The sequence below is a fragment of the Motacilla alba genome, chromosome 8 (genome assembly GCF_015832195.1).
Source record: "Motacilla alba alba isolate MOTALB_02 chromosome 8, Motacilla_alba_V1.0_pri, whole genome shotgun sequence".
Taxonomy (NCBI): Eukaryota; Metazoa; Chordata; class Aves; order Passeriformes; family Motacillidae; genus Motacilla; species Motacilla alba.
In genome coordinates this window covers 26,372,495-26,394,598 of record NC_052023.1, presented here as the reverse complement: position 1 = coordinate 26,394,598, position 22,104 = coordinate 26,372,495, and the positions used below count along the sequence as shown (strand labels likewise).

The window sequence follows — 22,104 nt, the reverse complement described above, 5'->3', positions numbered from 1 at the left end:
ACACACACCACCGCAGAGGGAGACCCCCCCCAGAACAAATGCATAATAAGCTTTCTACAGCCAACCCAGAGAGTAAGTTACTGTCGGGAAATTGTTCCTGACCTGTAATGTCACAATGTGTACTCTGGGAGTGACTTTGAGAGTAAGAGACTTGGTTATCAAACCATTTGCAAGGAAAACGTAGCTTTTATTTACAGAGCATTTGGCTGTATGGATGTAAAAACATACTGGTGTAATGCTACCAAAATTCTCTTTGAAGCATTTTCCTCATCAAAAGAAAAACATGACTGTTGACACTGTTACTAAATCAGCTCAGTGAGCACCACCAAAAAAAAATTTCTATAGCCCCACTGGGCATTACAATTTCCCCAGAAGAAAACAATAAGGCAATGGCATTCTTTAGCAGGAATGTAGAGGAGGCAGCATTTGCCCTCAGATGTCCTTTATAAACAGTGTGACCCAAGGCAGGGCACAGCTCTTCAGCACTGAAAAAGTCCATTTCTCCAGAATAAGGTGCCAGTTATAACACCAGTTTTACCAAACTGAGCAATGTCAGCTCGTTTGCTGATACATGGGCTTGGGGTTTTTGTCTCTTCTAAAGTGAGCATCCAGGAATTCATCTGAAAAAAGATCTGTAGAGGTAGGGAGGGAAGAAGAAATTTGACGAAAATGAATTCATAGAAGCCCTGAAGCCAAAGATTTATGTTCAAGTTGGCATTCCCCAAAGTGGTTTCAACAGATGTTGCACTGAGGTGTTTATTATAACCCTCTGCAGTGCTTCAGGATCTGCAGTGGAGAGAAGATCTGCAAAATTAACTGTGGGTATTCTGAATTTTCATAGGACTAAGCATAAGCCTGACCATCTTCAGGAACAGCACTTGGAGACAGGATAGTTGATTTTATCCAGGAAATACAATATGGTCAGCAGGAATTAGCTTTTATGGCAAATTTTTTTTTTTTTGATTGGTTAAGGAGAATTGCTTATTCAGGAATAACTTCCTTAAATTTTTTTCTGTGCAACTGAGACAAGGAAAAATTTTGTGGTTTTTAATATAGCTACTAATCTTTGAGTTTCCCCACACTTAATTGAGGTCTTATATTAGCAAGTGCTCTTTATTTTACAATTTAAATTGGTATTGCTTTCTAATTTAAGTTCTGACTAGAGGAGGAAATGCTTTTGTTAACATAGAAATGCATTTGAAGTGAGTCTGTAATTTGCTTTTTTCCTTAAGTTTTTTTGGTTTTTAAGTGTTTATTTAGTTTCCTTAAATGATGGGCATTTCTGTACATGTGGCACCTCCACATGTAGAAGAGTTCTCACTCTTGTCATGTAAAAACAAGCTCCACATAGCTCGCCTTTGCAGGAAGCTGCAACAGCATCTGGATGCTGCCTGCTCTCCTGACAAACACTTTGGACAGTGGAGGTAAATCCAAATACAAAATGTTACGGCTGGTAAATTTAATCTTCAGCTTTTGTCCCTCTTTGCCTTATCGTCCCCTGAAGTGCTGTGTGCTTTTGCTGTTATCTGGGAGCAATGGCAGTTCTTCTCAGTTAAGGGAAAATAAATCCTGGAGCAGTTGCTCACATGGAAAAATGGTTTTATAAAGCATTTGGATACTTTTGACTGTGGCACGTTCTGCTCTGCCCTGTTCTTGCTCAGCCCTGCCTCTCTCTTAGTAGTCGCTTGCCAGTTTCTTGCCCTTTCCTTCTGCCCCCTGTGTCTCTTCCTGCAGGCACGCTGCCTCAAGGCTTGTGTACTCCAGGGAAGCACAAAGACCTTAACAACAACTGTTGTCCCACTGCTGCGTATCACCAACCTTTAGGAAAAGCATTCTCTGCGCTGGAAACCTCTCTGCTGGCATGTGGAGCACAGGACCAGGGTCCTCACTCTCAGGCACAGCTCCCAGTGAACAGGACATTATCCTAAGGAACGGGCTGGAATTAGCACGCACCCCCTTTGGACAGCCAACCTGCCAAGTCACTGTGCCCCGGTGCAGCAGAGCTGCTGGTGAGAACTGCGTCAGAAACCCTGACACAGCAGCTGCTTCTCCCTGCAAACACGTTTAAGCTGCTTCTTCAGTAAATGGCTTAGGAAAATAAGCATCTTATCCCCAAGTTGTTTTCCATTTCCATTTATTTTACAAGGCATCGTTCACACAATGATAACAAGGTACTGATCTGAACAATTCTGTAACAATTAAAAAAGTAAACATTTGTTGTGACCAGGTACATTGAATTGCACTTTTAATAACAAGCATTACACTTATATTTTCATGTTGTACTTTATATAACACATGGATGTGTTACCCAAGTAGTGGTAGTACTGAATGGTTCTCAGTTGAAAGTGTGACCTCTCTATGATGCTCTTTTTTCCCCTAACTCCTCAGGATTTGTGAACCTGGGACACACCCAGATCGCAAAGGCAACCCCGAATCTGGAAAACTTCATTGTCATGGAGTCAGAGCTTTGGAGCTGCTCTGTTTTCAGTGTGCTGGAGTGAATCCACCTTAATGGCAGACAGAGAGAGAGATGGATTATGCTTGATTAGAAATTTTCTGCATTCATATGTCATCTTTTCCCAGTTCGAAGAAGCCAGAGCATCTTCTTCCACGGGAAAGCAAGAGTTCCCAAATCTCAGTAGAGCTCCTGGCACAGCTTTCGAGGGTGGCATAGCACAATTGCAAACCCAGGAATTACTGAAAGACAGAAATCGAGATCTGAAGAAAAATCTGGGAACATCTGATGTGGTTTGCATTGGTAGTACCATCCATGTATGATATAAAATACAAAAAGAAGAGAAACTGTAAGGAAATTAGTACAGCCCAGGATTCTGGTGGTATCAAATGAAATTTATGATACCAAATCCATTTGATGTATTTATCCCCTTGTCATTCTGTTTCTTATATATTATTCTATATGTAAGATACAGTTCTCCAAAGATACATATATATTCCTTTACAGGTTAAATAAAAGCAAGTCACACCGGATAAGAAAAATAATAAAAAGTAATATCCTAATTCTGTACCCATTTTTTGTTTTTCAGGTAAAAATAGCATGAAATACATTCAGTAGCAAAGCCATCGAGACCCAGGAGAAATGGAGAGCCCTGTATTCCTGGAGAATTGACCTGTGTGTTAAGTCACAATCCTGAAATAAATTGTGTAGACTTCTGACCTGGGAAGGAGAAGGTCTTGATCAATGCTGAGCATTATAAATCCAGTCGCAAATTCCTTGCATTTCCCAAAATCCACCTGTGTAGCTCAGTTCTAAAGGCTGCTGTGGCATCCACCTCCCCTAACACCTGAGAGATCCAAACTTGAGTGTTTCATCATGTCTCCCCTCCGTGTTATTACCTGGAAGGAGCTAATGGGACAGTTCCCACTAGGATATTAGCACAACAGACAGACAAGTAAGTTAGCTTTAACCTCTGTGTTTGCACATCGGGTGCAGCCCCCTCAGCAGGGTCCAGCAGGGACAGGGAGCGCTTGTCAGCCACAGCAGTCCCTCACACCTCAGGGGAACATCTCTGCCCTCTCTTCACAATCAGACACCACACTTACTACAGTTTTCTCTCCAGCAGCTGGAAGAACACCAGCACTGCAAGGTAAGAGTGCTTCTGGCATCAAAGCCAAGGGTGTTGAGGCTTAGGAGATGGTGCAGAAGTTGCCAATTATCCCTGAGTCTAACAGTAAATGAAAATCCTCCGAGTAAATGAAAATCACCTGATTATAGTTCTCCCACACATACAAGTAGTTTCATGGATTTCACTGCAGTTACTTAATAGAAGGAAGGGAACAGCCCCACCTTGATCCTGTGGAGAAAGCATGGCATGTGACTTCCAAATGTTGATACTTTGGTGCCAGTAAATGCAGATTTTTATTTACTCCTAAACTACCACGTTCAGCCAATGAGTGGCATCACAAGTCAATGGGGTACTTCAAGCTTTGTGAAGGGGCTGAACTCTTGCAGTTCCTGACTTTTTATCTCCATCTCCCCTTGTAAATGGCTGGCTTTATTTCAAGTTGTTCTTAACACAGTGGCAGAGACAATAATTTATCTTCAAAGAAATTCCAAGGGCCAACTAAGAGAAGTCATTTAAAACGTCTAACAATGAAAAGAAATACTGCTTACCTGTGTAAGCAACTTTAACTTAGTTGCAGCAGTGTAACTCAGCTGTAGCAAATTAAGTCCTCATTAATGGATGGGACAAGGGTGGGTTTGTCCACTGGCAGTACTGATTACATGGCTGACTACCTTTCCTGAGACTGTTTCTGCCAAACCCTAATGCAGATGCACCTCAGGGATTTCACAGTTTCTTGGCTTCTCTACCCATGGTATTTTCTTTTTTTCTTTTGATTCCTCTCCAGGTACATTTAGAAACGTAAACTAAGTGGAATAAGTCCTATTACTTTAGAATATTAAGTTTGGTTCACAAAGATAATACAAGACTAGTTCACAAATGTACCACACAACTAAATCAGCCTTGCTTCATTTAGCCTGTAAAGTGTTACAGTCAAAGGAAAACCAACATTTTAAAGTGAAAAGAAGGACTTTTTTTTTTTTTTTGCTCCCCCCCCCCCCCCCCCCATATTGGGCATCTCAGGAAGAGATTATAGTCCAACAAGATAAAAGTTGTAGTAAAAATATTCTTTGGAGGTTTGTTCCTAATCAAAGTAAAGACTTTATTTCAGAATGGTGCATTCTTAATAAAATTTAAAAATAGGTTTTAGTTCCACATATATATTTATAAAATTCAAATTAATTTTAATAAAAGTTTGATCTGAACACATAGTTTACTACAGACTCAGGGAAAAAGGGTTGATCACTCCAGACTTAGGAGCTGTGTTAGCTGTTCCAGTGCCACATGGAAACAACAGTGAGACCTTGATGATGTTTCCTGCTGAAAAGCTGAGCAATAAGCCAGCTATCCCTGACAAATCCACCAAGGATATGTGTGTAGGTAGTTCTGTCACACAGAGATCTCTTTTCTTGCAGGAAACTAAATTTCCCAATAGCATCTACAGTCAGTAGACAGAATTTTAGCTGGACTGGTTTAATCATGGAGTCCTGCTCCTTTCCTTCATTCTGAATATTGATCAAGATAATGCCACGGAGCTATTTTCTTACTCTCTCAGTAATGCTGAGAAGATGCAGTTTCCACCTCAATATTGCTCTTCCAGATACCGTTGCTACAAATGCTACTGTGGATCTACAGCTGGGAGGTGGAACTTGTTTACTGCCTTCAGGGTCACTGCTTTCTGAAACTTCCTTTCAGAAGTGAGGTAAGCCAGCTTCCATCCTTAAAAGGGTTTGAAATCATCACGGCCAGCAGGGAGCAAATGTGGTTTTGCTCCTGAAACTCAACTTCCAAAGTCAGAAAGCATCTACACTCTGGAGATGAATGTTGTGTCAAGGTTCATTCTGTGAAACGTGGTGACCTTATTTACCAGTTCCTTTTTGATGAATTTGGAGAGTCCCACTCCCACGATCTGCTCATTGGACCTTTGAGGTGATTTAACTCATTCACTTGACAAAAGATGAACTGCAGGGGGATAAATCCACCCACATCTTCTTTTGTTGTTGTTTTTAATTATCTCCAGCACATACTACAACAAGGACAAGGGACAGGACTGTACAATGCGGGGCTGGAGGGGGGAGCAGGAGTGAGCTCTTAACTCATCTGCTCAGGGAATCACAGCCTAACACATTTCTTCACTCATTCTTACTGCAATTTTCCAATCACGGTTTTAAATCCACTTGTAAGTATGATTTAAGATAAATGAAACGAGAAATTCAGACACTTGTCAAATAACCAGTTTCCCTCACGGACACAGTACTCTCAAATGCACCAATCAGATGTTCACCAGGTATCCTTAAATGTCACTTCAGATTTATTATGAATTCAGATTCATGTTCCGAATGTGAAGCAGAACTGGTAAGTGAATGACTAACACTGGGTTTAGTCAGTCGAGAGAATGGAAACATTTATGCAAATATTATGAGCAAGACAGTGACAAGGGAAAAAGACCTTTGATAACATTTGCAAAAGAAATACCTTCTGTTTTCCCCCCTTTTGTTCCTCACTGTATTAATAATTCCAGATAATCACTGTTCTTGAAGGTACATTTTAAAATATTAAAGTTTTTAACTCCTTATTCTTAGAAGAGAGAATTGTGTCAGGATGGTGATTATATTTTGATCTCTACTTCTATCACTGACTGCCTTTTGGAATTTTTCCTTTGGCACTGGTAACATTAAATTTGTACTACCCTGTTGAAAATAATTCACAATTATGCTTGACAACAAAGCACAAGATGGGTATTATTAAATTTTATTGTACAAAACTGACAACGTATGGCATTCCTTAGAATTAAAAAAAAGAGATCAAAACAGAACTAGTGTCCCTGGAAAAATCTTGTAAATGAAACAATTAATACACAACATTCAGTCCAGCAATGACATTTACCTGCAAGACCATCTTCAGACATGACACGTATATAATTAAAAAAATATTCCATCAGTTCAAGCAATAGTTTAATTTTCCATGAAATAAGTATTTCTATGAACACTTTATGTTTAGTCAAAACAAATGCTTTTGAACTTTCTTACCTTAAGAGATATAAAACCACCAGACAGGTTTGGGAATCATCAGAGAAGTCTACCCCCACAGGAAAGTCTAGGGCTTGTATTCCACTTGAAAATGCTTGTTTTTATAAAAATAAGTAATACCAACAAAGTGTTTCCTAACCAATCACTTCTAGCAAACAGATCTTGTTTCTGTGGTATTTTATTCATCAGTGCAGCGCAAGCCTCTTGGGTGTTTTATCTGATACCTCATTTCTGTGTCAAATTTGGAATCTGAATATAGACCCAGGGCAGGGTTTTCATTACTTTTATTCATAAAACCTACCCTTTATTGCACAGGATTTACAAAAGGTCAAAACCATGCAAGGTCTCCACTCTGCTTCTCAGCAAAAACATCAAATAAGTGTCAAAACGGTTCTCCCTTTATCCCAGTGGAAGGCATTATTCCTTGGAATTCTTAAAATATAAACATGAATTAAAAAAAGGGAACTAGGGAACTTTATGTTAAATTCCAGTTGGGCTGTAAATAGCCTTTAAACGAGAGTGTTACAAAAACTGCACTAAGTGTATTTCTGAAGAGAAAGCAATCCAAACGAAGAAGTTGTAAGGGAAGCTCATAGCAATTGTGCCAGGAGAGCACAAGCCTATCTTTGCCATGGCCTAAGCTTTACAAAAAGTGCTTCTCTGCAGGATGCAGCTGCTGTGATAAACTTCTGAGATGGTCCCAGGGCCTAGGTTATCCTCAAGGTCTTACACTGTGCTTTCTAGGGAGAGATTATGCTGCAGTACTGTACATTTTCCATTCTCTCTCTTCCTCCAGAAGAAGAAAAACCTTCTATGCAAGACAATAATAATTTCAAATTAGATGTGTATTAAAGACCTAGTTTTGAAATATTTATTTAACATCTAGTCATATAAAATAAAGTGTAAAAGTATGAAGGTATCAGAACGTGGCTTTCAGCAAGGCAGTATGGGAAGTAGGAATTCAACATAAACCAGGACTTTTTTTTTTCCCCTTTGAGAAGGGTCACATCAGAAAACGAATGAAAAACACTGAAGAATTTCACTTCAAGCCTGCACTCCTGCCTCATTGTCCTTTGCCCAGGAGGAGAGACCACAGGAAGAATCCCCCAGGGTTTCAGCTGAGTTGTTCTTTGTGCTCTTGAGCCGGCCGTGGCTGAACTATGTGCTGCCCTCTCTGGGAGGCACGGGCGGCTGCGGCTGCGGCGGTGCCTGCGTGCCTGTGGCCGTTTTGATAGAGTTCAGGGTTTTGCTAAACCAAGAGTTTTTGGCAGCTTGGATTTCATTCATAAGGGCTCCTCTCTGGTGCTCCAGCTCCTAAGAAAGCAGAATAGTCAGAATTGATCAAAACCTAATTAATTAATTAACAAAGAAGCATCTTCACGCTCAGTCCCTGCAGTCCGGCACTTCCCTTGCAATCTCCCAGGCACTGGGGAGAGAAGACATTCAAACTGCTGAAACAGCACAAGATATTTAGACACAAATAAAATACTCTTTTTAAGACAGTTTTTTTTTTTTTTTTTCCCCTGAAAGTTCAGATATACAGGCATCCAGGTATGTGCTCCCTTTTGGAACAATTTTTTTGTATGATTCAGAATAATTTTGGACTGAGCACGAGGTTAAGCTGACCACCCTGCTGTGCTTGGATTCCACGTACCTGAATTTTGCACTTGGCTTCCACAAGCTGCAGTTTGGTCTGTGCAAGCTCCAGCTCCATCTCTCTCAGCTGCTTCTTCAGTGCATCCTTCTCATCATCTGTTTCGATGCCTTTGTTGTCCGTGCTTACAGCAGGCACCTTCAGTGCCCCCTCCTTGCTGAAAATCTCACTGCAGTGTTTGCAGGCCATCACTTTACCCTGAAATACCCAGAAAGCTCATTCTTAATCCATGTCACAGGAGCTGCTGTACTTCCTGGAAGAGCCATTTTATTTGCCAGACTGCCTCAATCTCAAACCATCTAGGACTGCAGTTTTTATAATTGGCATGAAAAGAATCTGAGTAGCTCATGAACAATTCCCAGGGTATGTTAACTAGTACAAAAATTCCTAAAATCTACTTAGCATGCTCTAAGCACGCAGACTTTGCTCCTGTATTAGAGTCTTCCTGCTACCAAAGCTTTGTAATATTTATGTCGGCACAACTCAGAAGAGTAAATTAGGTCTGAGTAGATGAAACAGCTGGCCTGGCTTACACAGACTAAAACAGGATATTGAGCTATTTCAGCAGAATTAGGAACATCAATCCTAGAATTATGTTATTATCAATAACATTATAAAGTCACTAAAAAGCAACAAGTCCAGTTCAGCTTGAGTACTACAGAAATATGTGGAAGCTACAGCAGAGGGTAAACAACTCTGCCTACTCAGAATTATTATTATTATTATTATTATTATTATTATTATTATTATTATTACTAATATTATTATCATTATTACTACCTATCAGGAAATGTTTACCTCTTATGTAGGTGGTCCTGGTAAGGGGTTTAGAGAAGGGAGAGGAGCCCCTGTGGATGTTCTGGGGATGGCCCTAGCTGTGCCACTTGGTTTAATTACTTAAACCAATTCTACTTAAATTACAGAAACCCAAATGTATAAACCTTGTTCAATCTGGCCAATTCCAATCCCTCTACTGTGCACACTTGAGAAACAACATGTTTTGTCTTATTTTTGAGAAACAACATGTTTTGTCTTCTTTTTTCTCCCCAGTTAATCAAAACATCCAAGTAAATACTGTTTTCTCTGAATTTTTACCAGAAATATGTATTTTAACAGCAAAAAGAAAAGCCAAGTATTAAATGCACTTCAGTTTGAGAGTTCCACACTGTCTGATGCAAGATAGAGAAATAAACCCTTTCCTTGTTTACTTCTGCTGAAAAATGCATGTGGGGCTATTGATGTACTTCAAGTTCAGCTCACATTTCAGTTCTGTATCCCTGGCATTCAGCAACACCTGTGTCAGAAGCGTCCCCTGGGCAGAGACATTGTTCTCACCTTCACAACTTCCAGTTCATCCTTACTGGCCGCTTGCTGTTTCTCCAGCCTGGTACTCAGCTGGGAACAAATCTGGAGCAGAGAAAGCAGTCTCAAGTTTACTGTGCTAAAGTAGAATCTGTGCTTTTTAACAATGGTTTTTGCTAGAACCAACATTTCTTAAATTCTGCCTCACTCAGTATATGCATTCCCCCTTAACAACTCCAGTGCTGCTGCTAATGATAAAAACCCAGCAGTATTCAATGCAGAACCAGAATACAGAGGCAGGGACATTTTGTGGATGAGTTGGTTTATGATGTTTATACTGCATTATGTCACAAAGTACAGAAGCATTCACCCTACAGTACTAAAATCAGCTGAAAGACAGGTTATTCCTGACTGCCTAATTAGGAGACTATTAGGAAAGCCACAAAAAAATTTATGACAAATTACAACATTGCTGTCCGAAAGCCTGAAAGGTGGAGCTTGTTTGAAGGATGAAATCTGCAATGCTGAAAATTCAGCTCTCGTAACAGGTTGAAAGAAGAAATATGAGAAAGGGTCTCTGGAATGGTACCTGTTTATACTCTGCAATAATGGCTGTGGTTTTCTTGATCTCAGATTCTGCCTTCTCCAGCTGCTTCCTGAAGACTTCCTTCAGCTAGGAATTGAAGGAGAGAAGTTACACAGTACACTGACAGAACTTCTGGAAACGTGTCATCAGATTGTTTTCTTTGTGTCTTGCTGTGTTTCCAACAGCTCTACAGCTGCTGCTTATGCAATTCCAGTTCTCAGACAAGTGTCTGATTTACTCAGTTTACAAATACCGATTATATCAGTGATAGCCTACAAGTCTACACTGTGACCCTTTATCTCTGGTTGGAGAATCCTCCTGTAACTTAATTCCCATTCTCTGTGTTAAATGGTGGTACATCATGGTCCACAGACCACAAAGAAAAGCATTACTATTACTAGTGGGGTTTACTGATTTAGATTTTGTTTTTCTGCACGCTGTCACAGCAGGCTTGGCCAGATGGTTTGTTTGTTTGGACATGGCACAAGAAGAATCTCTCAACACTGTCAGCTCCGTAACAGGAGAAAAAAAATCTGTTTGAGTCTGTGGCACTGAGTGAAAACACAGCTAACTCATCCCTCCTTCAGAACCACTCCACTTGGAGAGCCCTTTCGGTAGGAAAAAAACCTCACTGCCTTACTTATGGCAAACAGAGAGCTCCATTTTAGAGAGACACAACGAATCAACATTAATTGTTGCAGTCACTGTTGCCAAAGAGCAAAAGTAAAAATCAGGGTATCACTGTTGAAACATACATGTTAGATATGTAGGATTACAGAACAAAGAGTGAGTATTTTGCAGCTGAGTAGAAACCAAGTCTAATCAGCAAAATTCTCCCAACCCCCACCCGTGTTCTTCTGCTTTTGGCTTCAGGCAGGAACATTATTTAAGTGATCCAGCAGCTGCATCCAGAATGGGCTCTTACAAGGCAACAACTCCTCCAGCTCCTTCATTTAGATGTTTAAGAGGTCTGATCACATCTCCTTAGCTGAGATTGCTCACCACCAGTGACAGCAATCATTACAATACTTGGAAGAGGATAAGCTATGAACAACTAAACATTCAGAGCTCAAGTAAAAATAAAAAAAAAAATTGAAAAATGTACTTTGGGCGGAAAAAAAATTACCCTGGCACTATAAACTTTTAATTGAAACTGCATTTTAAGGACAAAATCCTTTTCACAAATGCAACACAACCACACTTTTCTGCATATCATTTCTCTTGCATTTACTAACTAAATGGGAAAAGCTGGAGAATGCCTCACCTGAGCAGTTTCCTCTTCCTGCTTCCTTTTCTCTTCCTCAGTCTCCACCAGCTTCTGTTTGGTCAGGAGAAGTTCCTTGTTCAAAACATCTGCTTTGTCTTCAGCCTAGAGCCAGAGACACTTGTGTCAATCAGATGTTCTCTGTGCCAGTACAAGCCCACTGGGACATACAGCTCAGGTTCAGGTTTTAGCATTGCCTTTTCCTGCCCTCTAATGGTTCACATTATTCTTTGATATGAAATTCCCTTTTCAGATAGCTGTTTACTGAATTATTTCACCGTGTTTCAACACCTGTGCAAAAGGAGCCTTGGCCAATTGTTTACCTGTGCCCAGATGGCACACAAGCACAGATACTGGGTCCTGGCACAAACAGTGATGTACAGAATATTTTTGTTAGGAGCAATATTAATCTAAGTGAGGGCAGCATGATTTACCTCCAGTGTAACTTCAAATAACTCATCCCATTTTTGAAGCTGTGAGCAGGGAAAACATAACTGTGAAACACTTAGGTGTCTGCATTGTACCCTACAAAGTGTTCAGGCAAAGGCAAGTGTAAGAGACAAACAGGACCACCAGAAAAATGGTTTATTGGTGCAAAAAAGTATTATGTGAAGAAACCTGATAACTGAGGATATAATTTTCTCTGGAAGGACCAAGCTTGTGGTGACACATACTGGGAATGCTTTGTTTTTGTGAGCACTGTCCTCGCAGATCATTAGGAGAGAAATCCCAATATATCCAAACATTTCTCAACGTTTGGATTTATTCTGTAGGCCTCCCCAGCTGGGAAACACACATAGCAGTCACCACCCTTCCTGTTCAGTAATGAGGTCCAGACAGGAAATGGTTGTGGCCAATTAACACTGACTTTGCTGAAATTACAGGAGGGAAAAGGACATTGGAAACAAGTAACCATACAGAACTTGTCTCCAGGCTGAAGTTTGGGTTTCTACCACTGTGGTGGTATCAGCTTGTCTTTCTGCCACAGTAACAATGATTTTAATGAGGATATCAGAGGTGTCTGAGGGCAGCAGAACCAGCTTCACCATCTCTATGACTGAAGAGATGGATTAAGGATTCTTCATTGCTTAGTGTGTACAAGGCTGTATGGGAGGGGAAAGGAAAACAAACAGTGCAAGAATGGAAAATTGATGAGATGAACATCTTAGAACAGAAGTATTTGGGGATTACAAGGATGTTTTTGATGAAAGACTGTTTAAGATATGAAGGAACTACAAATCTTTCCTCCTTTTTTTGGTGCTCATTCCAGTTTCTCCAAGCACCTGCAGTGCAGAAAGAGAGGGTTGAATGTGTGGTTCTCTGAAAATCGTTGTGTCTAGGGCAAAGGGCTCTGAATGCTGCTGCCCTCCACATTCCAGTCTCCAAAGGGAACACGAGCAGTTATCAGTGAACACCCAGGAGCCCGTTGAATTTTTGGGGCTGTGCCACTTCATTATCTCTGCATTTTGTTGGCTGTACTAGAAGTGCTGTGAAAAAACAGATCCACACAGACATTTGGCAATGCAACTTCCCTTGAAACTACTCTCCCAAGAACTACGTGACACCTTTTTCAAGGAAATGTTCGTTCTTTGCTATCTGCCTAAAGGTTATGGCCTACATTTTCTGAGCAATCCCCAACAGAGGAGATGCAATCAGTCTTGGCCAGAGCCCACTGAATGCCCACAGTGGCACATGGAAATACAGCTAAGAGTGAGGCTGCCAGGAAAATAAAGGCAAAAATAATTACACTTTGAATGTGTTCATGCTTTCACTTGAGCACAAAGCAGGGCTCCTCCAACTGCTGTTGCCAAGCCTGAGCTGGGACCCAAGTCTGTTCCCATTACCTGGTCCAGGTCATTCCGTAAGGCAATTTTGCTGGTTACAAGCTCGTGGGCAAGGTCATCGTTCTCCTGCTCCAGCCTCATGCTTGCTTCTTGGAGCCTGCGGTTTTCCCTCTGTGGAAAGAAAGGAACAACCAGGAAAGGAAATTAATCCTCATGAAGAGCAATGAGCAAGTGCATGGTGTGTGCCAAACACTGAGAAGGCAAGAGTGCACATTGAGACAGGACTGCTGCTCTGGGAAACAACAGTGAATTAAGCCAGCAGTGCAAATGCAGCTATTCCACCTACATCCCACTGGTTTGTGTTGTGAAAGGGACACACTGCTTGTGGTGTTTCCCTGTCAAAAATAAACACTGACCTCTCCACAAAAGCACTTGGTTTCTGCTTGCTCATCATCTAAAGAAACCAGGCAGATAAAATCCCCCCAGCAGCAGCGAACAGGGACCAATTAAGAGTTACTCGTAATAATGCTTCCAAGCAAAGTAGAAAGCTGTCCTGCTCCACTTTACAAAATTCCGTCTGCAGGGATCCATAAAAATAGTCCACTTTGTAGGTGATGCAGCGCCAACTTCCCATCTCCCGCGGGTCCGGCAAAGGACAGCATTTAGCAGGGAACTCCCCACAGCTCCAACATCCTGTATCACCATTTGTGCACCGCTCTGTACCTCATGCCAGTGACACCAGCGTGTGCCTCACAGTGCCAGCTGGAGAGGGGGGCTCATCCCTGAGCACAGGCCCAGGACCTGCCGGGGGCAGTGACAGCAACACAAAATGCACAACTTAGAGGCTGCAGGCTCTTGCTTCACTGCCTCCCTACCCACTCCACACTGGCAGAAATGACTATCTGGAGCATTAACACAGGAGGTGAAGGACAGGAGAATGAACAATAATTCATGTCTTTTACAAATCTGTGACTGCTGCTCTGGAGTTGAGAAACAGAACCATATTCAAAAGATGCTTGAGGGTCAGTGGACTTCTCGGGGTTCAACATCAAATACAAGTTGTCATTTTCAGAAGAACACAGCCGGGTGGGACAGACAGAGGTGCCTTCCAAATGGATTTCAAGACAAAAAAAACTGTGCTGGCTTTCCATCACTGTATAGCTTTCATACCAAAACAGGCTGCAAAGGGAATCTCTGCACTATGGAAATTCAAGGAAAAGCACCACATTCATATGAAAACTCATAGGTGGAAAAACAATAACCTATATGCTGAGATTTCAAGAAGGACTTATTCTCACCTGAAAGGTAACTTGTGATCTCCAAAACAAAACAGTGAAAGTCCAAATACATCAGTAAAAGTCAACGATATACAATAATATACATATTAGCACTTGTAACGTTTTTCAAGAGTTGTTCAGTGAATGCATTCCTACAAAATGTGATTTCTTGTGTAAGTTATTCACCTGTTTTCACTTCTTCCTACTCACCAGCTATGCTCAGATATTTTTTTCTTTCCAAACTCTCAACTATGAAGTTGCAATTTTTATTTCTGTTTCAAGCAGATTTTGCATGTTTGTCTTAAACAAAACCAGGCACCTTAAGAGGATGCAAAAAGAGGTCTCTTCTGTGTGGGAACTTCCTCTGCGGCAGGAAGTGGAACCTCTACAAATTTTCTCTTGTTAATGTGACCCTATTGTGTAACTAGAATAGGCACTGCCCTGCACAGGGAAGTAAGTTGGTTTCCCTTCCAAAAGATCATACTTTGAGTAATTTGTTTTGAACAGAAGCTAAATAAAATGCCTTTGTCTTAACACAGTTAAAATAACCACTGCTAAAACATACACAACTTTGGGGATATTTATTATTTTAAATGCACTTTAGTCTGTTTGGGGCAAGGAATTTTAAAAATTCAAGTAATTTTTTTTCTGTTAACGTAATATAAGCTTTAAAGTGTAAAACCAAATTGCAGTAAATAATGCTAATACTAATAACAGTCTCTAATACATCTTTACTCCTGTATTTCGTTTGGACCATTGTAGGAATGCTGATTTTTATAGACACGGCTCTGCCGGTTGTCAGAACCTGAGTTCACCCAAAACTTGAGACCTGAGTCAGACAAGGTTCTGCAGCACCAATGCCTTTTCACAGGGATGTTGCTTAGAGGAAGAAAGCAGCAAATTCTTATGACTTTCACAAAATAACCGAGTAGGCTTTACCATTTTTGCTACGTCTTTGCCAAAAGCTTCAGTGTCTGCCAAGCAAGGCACGCAGTGTGGGGCTGAGAGTTCCTGCTTTGCATTCGCAGACAAGTGGGTAAGCAAGCTCTGTGCTTGGAAATGCACTATCCTCCTCTTAAACTAGGATTTACATGGCAGCTTGGTAGTGAGTTAAAGATCTCTTACCTTGGGCATCCAGTCAATAGCTAGGAGATGCTTTTAGCTCATCCACCAAACCCTGAATGTCCAGCTGAAAGGTTCTCACAGGACCACCTTTACTCTTCCTCCACCCAGGGCAGTATGCCCGATTAGCTGGTTTGTCTTTTGCAGCTCCTCCCCCCAGGTCCAGCAGTGTAAAACAGCCTCCCTTCTCAGGAGGAAACTCTTAAGTCTGCCTTAGTCTAAATAAAAACTAACAGGACACAGTAAAGACAGGAAGAGCACACAGCGCTCTTCACCTGTACCAAACTAATGCTATAGGCTGTGAAATATGTAGAGTTTTATGAAATACGCTCACAGTGACAAAGTTCAGCAGATGGAGCTGGTCTGTCACAGCAGGACTCACATCAGAGGCAGCATTTTGTAACTGGCATCAGCCAACTAGTCAGACCTGCTAGGTGTCCCTGGAGTAAACAGACAGCTTCCTGCCTCCTCTCCACAACACTGAATTTACTATGACAACCATTTCCTTCTCCTCAGTACTGCTCCGTTTCAACAGTCAGTAAAATGACAGATCCCTCTTTCCCAAATTCCTCCTCCTGGTTACTGAAGGTGGCTGATGAACTCAGGTTAGCTTTTAAAAGGAGGATACTGCATTTCCAAAGAGGACAAACAAAGCTGATACACACAAACACAAATCAACTTACCTCCTGTAAAGTCACAGACCAAATACTGCTTTCAACCATTGGTGTAAAGACAGTGAAAACAGGATATAAAGAAATTTCTAATACAAAAAAATAAAAAGTTGCTTATTCTTCATTGGGTTTTTTGTTATGAGTTTTAGAGAGAGATACTCCCGCTTCCATCACACACTGGGTGGAAAGAAGATGACAAACTTGAAAGCAAGGAGGCAAGCCTCAGTTCAGGATGACTGAAAGGCTGAACTCCACCCTCTGCTCCCTTCCAGGCTGCACCGAGGAGCAGTTCCTGAGGAGATTAGTGGCCGTGATGCATCCTCTCTGTGCTGTACTCATCTGGGGTGTAATGAGTCACCAACCTCGTTAAGCAATTCTATTTTCTGTTCAGCAACGCCCTGTGCTGCCTTTGGCTGGGGCAGGGTCAGTTTTCCTCATGGTGGTTAGTACATTTTGGGTTTGTGCTGGAAAAGGTGTTGATAGGACAGAGATAGCTGGGTTATTGCAGAGCAGGGCTTGCACAGAGCCAAGGCCTTTTCTGCTCCTTGCAGCTCCTCACCAGCGAGGGGGCTGGGGGTACACAGTGAGCTGGGAGGAGGCACAGCTGATCCCAACCTACCCCAAGGGACAGTCCAGCCCACTGGCACCATGCTGAGTGTGTAAAGCAGGGAGAAGGAGAAAGCAGGGGGGACCTCGGAGGGATGGCATTTGTCTTCTCAAGTCAGTTATGTGTGAGGGAGCCCTGCTCTCCTGGAGATGGCTAAACAACTACCTGCCCGTGGGAAGGGGTGGCCGAGTTCCTTGTTCAGCTTCATCTACTGAACTGTCTTCATCTCAGCCCACGAGTTTTGTCACTATTACTCTGGGGATTCTCTCCCCCGTCCTTGTGGTGGAGTGAGCAAGCAGCTGCCTGAGTTGCTGGCTGGGTTAAATCAAGACATCCAAACCCCAGACCTCTGAGTGTGAACAGCTCCCCCATGATGGAATGAAAACACTGATTACAATTCACTTTCTGGATGTGAGCAAACTGAGGTCTTCATAAATCCAATGGAAAGGGCTCTTCATATTGGAGGAGCTCCAAAGGAAAATCCTGTGAGCCTCCATCTAGAAACCCAAAAGGCTTTTACAGCAAGCAATCCAGGAAAGCCTCTCAAGGTAAGCAACACAGAGGCTCCTGGAGGCAGTTGTGTTTTCTGTTCGGTGACTCTGGAGAAGCATTCCCCAAAGTGCCCCAGCACAATTTTGAAAGAAACAACCATGTCCCACAGCAAAAGTCGTCACAATTTTCCACATGGTTAACATTCAGTTGCCCTGACTGAATAAAAATGTGAATATATTCATTTTTGCTTCCCCTTCAAAACACAGAGAAGGCTGTTAGAGAGAAGGCTATTATGTCCAAATTACACATTTATTCACACAACTTCTCCATTGCACAAGGAGGTCGACAGAGGAAAAGGTGGAACAGAACAGCAGCATCTGCTTGCACAACTCCAGCCCTTCTTTGTACAACTACATCCTCTTTATTTTAAATCAGTTCCCAGGCTCACTTCTGGAATTTTCTCATCAAGTCAACCCAAACCTTGTTACATGAGGCATTCCCAAACACAGAAATAAAACTCCATAATATTTAGAAAAACATCAACCTGAAATCTATTACTATTTTTTCTACACATATGACTCGCTTTTCTTCCTAGCTTCTATAGGGAATTTGTAATTTAACTAAAAGTTACAAAATTTGGTGACAAACAACAATTTAGAACATATTTCACTTTTGCACCTTTTAAAAATCTGACAAAAAAGCGGTAATTTATTATAAACAATGGAAAATAAAGTGAAAACATGTCCAGGAAAACTTGCACTTTTCCTAAATAATACTTGTAAATACAGAACGAAACAAACAGCAAAAATAATGGCACTCTTTAACACTGTTCTTCTGGTAAATCAAATCACAACATGTGAAATACGTGCTGGGCAGGAACTGCTGCGCGTTTAACGCGGCTCATGGGAGCGCGTGAATTTAACCTGTCGGGCAAACACAGCTGGTTCCTGGGCCAGACACTGCACAACCAGCCCATCTCCCTGTGTCTCAGGAGGCCATCAGGGCCTTCCTCTGAGGGCTGTGTCACAGGGAGGTGCCTCACTCAGACATCCTTCGTCACCGCAGCTCACCACAGCCCGTGGCTCCGTGCGCCTGACAAATTCCTGCTGGGAACAACAGCTCTAAAAATTATAGCTAAAAACTATCAACTGATTTAAAGCTCTTTTCCTTCATGACCCATATGAGGAACATTCTGCAGGGATCTCTGCTCCAGTGATCCCATCCAAGAAACATCCCCTTCCTAGGCAGCAAAAACCTCACTTTGTTTAGGAAGAGAAACTGTAAAAATGACAAGGTTGTAGGGCTGTGGGGCGCAGCCCACAGAGCAGGAGCTGACAGCAGCGCCGTGCTTGTAGGCAAGGCTGGCTTTTGTCCTTTCCCAAGCCAAGCCTGGCTGCTGGCAGCCCTGCACAGGTGCTGCCCAAATGAAAAGCCTCTCTGACCATGCAGGCTGCAGAGTGCTCTCCTAAAGGACAAGCAAAAAGCAAGGCTGGCTCTCCACGTGCTGCCTGGGAGGATCCACACAATGACATTTTCTTGCTGCCCTTTGGAAACACTCCTGAAATGTCAGTTCCTACAAAACCTCAACTTCACATATCAATAAAATCTAACAAGCAAGACAAGGAACAAAGAACATTTACAAGCATTTTTCCATGACACCCATCAACTAAAAAACATGTCCAGACTTTGAAGTTAATGTGCAATTAACCTATTACAGGGACTCTCTAATGACAGCATCCTCAAGAGGATCAGACCCCACACAGCTTAATAAAAAAATCCACAGTGAATTTCAGAAGCACAAGCCAAAACCCTGGGCTGTGATCTTGACTGTGACAGTGACTCACATCAGCAGTGGCCCAAGAGTCACTTCCTATATCCTCATTTGCAGCTTGGGATAATGTTCTTCACAGTGCATTGACCAGGATTAACTAGTTAATATGCTTCCACTGAGCTTTAAAGAACTCTTCATCGTTTCCTAAGCATTATTTTAATTCCACAGTATAAGTGAACCACTAGGAAAATACTTAAGAGTTAATCAGCAGCCAGTCGTGGTTTTTTCCAAGCAGGTCATACTTGCCATTGGTTCTCAGCAGCTACAGCACTCCTAAGTCTCATAAACAATATTTGACAGCAAAACCACCCTTTGACAGCAAAAAACCTACACTTAAAATATAATTTTCTCACAGACAAATGCTTTTCCAAAAAAAAAAAAAAAAAAAAGAAAAAAAAGAGTCAATTTGACTTCGTACCTGTAAGTTTCCTTTGTCACATTTATGAATTAAGGCACACTCTCTCACCACAGATCTCCATACTCTGGTTTTCTGAACGTGGTGCACTTTTCTCATGCTCACAGGCCACGTCAGGCCTGTTGCACTCTGTGTGATTATTCACCCCTCCACACCCCTGGAAGACCCCACAACAACCACAGTGGCACTAACATATTAAGGCACAATGAAGAGCAGCGGGCAAACAGTACAGGGATATGTAAGAAATGTCAGTTCCCAGCTATCCTGGGCAGCGGGCAGTAAAGTGCTTCACCCCTGGCAGCTTCACCTGGAGCAAACTGAATTGTTCAAACCAGAGTGAGGAATAACAAGATCCCAAACTCTCAGTTAAGTCTGTGCCCAGAGGCAGAGCTTCCAGCACACAAAATCTATGGCAACAGAACGTAGCTGTGACAATGGAAGCAAATACGTTGTAAAGATAAGCAAAGCTGACCTGAAATTGAAGAACTGTTCTTTTTCAGTGAACTATCAAGCTATCATATTAACAACTGAACCTTATTTCTCTGCTCCTTTAAAAAGGAATATCCATCACTATTAACTCTATTGCAGTAGTAGCTCAGGACCCCAGAAGAGCTCTGGGTCCCACCATAACAGGTATTATCTTAACAAAAAATTACTGAAGCTTGGTATAAACAGGAATGAATAATAAGGATCGTATCAGCCAAGGAAGAGTTCATCTTCCAAAGTCTCTGTGGATGCCACTGCACACAGCTTGCACTAGAACAATGTGTGTTTTCTCCTTTCTGTGTCTGTAGCTGAATCACCCTTTGTTTCTGCGGCTCATGAAGATCTCCCGTAAAAGTGCAACAGCAGGAGAGTTACCTACAAACATATAAACTGAAAGAAGAAAAATATTATATGTGGCTACTTGCAGATGTCTTTTCAGAGTTACAAACTGTGATTGAAATATTCTTGGAAAAAAAGACTAAGTGCAAAGTTTCAAAATGATTGCTCAAGAAAGGGGATGAGTTCACCTTCGCTTCCCTAAGGTCTGCATTGGCACATCCCAGGGAGGTGAGCATGGTACACACACCTCTACTTAACTGCTGGAGACAGCTCCCTCCTCGTGGGATTCACCAAATTCCCATAGAGCATCTCCCTACCTTGTATCTGTCCATAGGATCCTCCTGCTGCAGCTGGCTCTCTCGCATTGTTTGGTACTCTCTCTCATATTTCTTCAGCTTTTTCGTTGGCACCTGTGGAGCAGATTTGGGAAACATGCATTTAAAAATTAGAGGAACGCTGGAAAAGCTGACTGAAAGCTCTCCCTTCCAACAGGAAACTGAGGAAGTGCTGGAGAGCTGCTGCTGAGTAAAGTCTCTCCCCACTGTCCCCCCTCCCCTACTCATTAAGCCGTGTCAAACACCAATACAGCTCACATCACAGAAATCTTTCTGTGCCCACTGCTGCTAATCATTCAGACATTTAAAGGGAAACAGAAGCGGAGACATTTTAATAAGACCAAAAAGAAGAAAAAAAAGCACAGACAAGTGGGAGAACAGGAAAGAGGAAAACACATTTTGATATGTATGATTCACCGAAACAATGCTTTAGCAAGACAACTGTTAAAAGTGAGATGAGAACAAAGGAGTGCTCATACAAAAGGACCAGACAATTCCCTGGGGGAGATCCAAGTAATGCTTTTATTGCTGAGAGAGTCTTAATGTCTAAATTACAGCCTGTGACCAATGCCCTCGTGAAGTCTGGCATCAGAGCCCTCCTAGGCACAGATGGAGATGCTGCAGTGCGAGCGAGCAGAGAGGTGGCTCAGAGAAATCACAAACAAATTTGGTAAACAGCCATGCAGAAAGGTCAAAACCCAGGCTGCTGGATCCCGGGAACGCTTCCACTTCAAACACTGATCAGAAGGAGCCTGTGTTCTTTTCAACAAAGCATGGGGAGCCTCTGCTTTCCCTTCACCTTTTGGCTGGATATGCAGTGCTCCCATCTGTCCCTGGAGACCTCCGACAGCATTACTCAGGTCACCTGCTGGCAGCTGGAGAGATCCCTAACGCCAGCCACGCACCACCAGGAGGATAAACTCAGGCTCTCCCTTGATCTGTCATGCAGATATTCCTATGGCCTATATTGATCATGTTTAGCTGCCTCCTGCTGTGAGGACATGCCACTGTCACCTTGCCTTAGGGCAAAAACTACTGCCAGTGAGCAGAGATGTGAGTTTCTGGGTAGTTTTGGAGCTGTTTTCTCTTTGCTGGTTTTCAGCCCAATGCCTCTTTGCTCTGCAGCAGCCAAAGGCACCAAGCAAGTGCTCAGTGTTGCTGCAGAGGGAGGTGCAAGTAGCAAACATGAAACCCATGATCTGCAAAGCGTTAATAAGGCAGCACCAATTCCCACAGTTACTGATGGAACCTGAAATCAACCCCCCTAAAGCAAACAAAGAGAAAATGGTAAAGATAAAAACATTAAAGACATTGGGCAAACATACGAGA

The 22,104-nt window shown here is 42.1% G+C and overlaps 1 protein-coding gene across 8 annotated transcripts in view; it reads right to left on the bottom strand.

Moving 5' to 3' along the window:
- Positions 1-4,580: 4,580 nt before the first annotated feature.
- The window catches only part of RABGAP1L (RAB GTPase activating protein 1 like), a 227,785-nt gene continuing 210,261 nt past the window's right edge, over positions 4,581-22,104 (bottom strand). For 6 of the 8 annotated variants that reach the window (XM_038144430.1, XM_038144431.1, XM_038144432.1 and 3 more), the window contains 7 exons: positions 20,758-20,850; positions 13,261-13,371; positions 11,417-11,521; positions 10,156-10,239; positions 9,600-9,671; positions 8,265-8,462; positions 4,581-7,924 (listed from right to left, as the gene is read on the bottom strand). In XM_038144430.1, coding sequence (XP_038000358.1) covers positions 7,769-7,924; positions 8,265-8,462; positions 9,600-9,671; positions 10,156-10,239; positions 11,417-11,521; positions 13,261-13,371; positions 20,758-20,850 — 819 coding nt within the window. In that variant the 3' untranslated portion in view covers positions 4,581-7,768. Of the gene's footprint in view, positions 7,925-8,264; positions 8,463-9,599; positions 9,672-10,155; positions 10,240-11,416; positions 11,522-13,260; positions 13,372-16,282; positions 20,492-20,757; positions 20,851-22,104 lie in introns of those variants that run through there. The other 2 variants (XM_038144438.1, XM_038144433.1) reach the window with 2 other exon arrangements.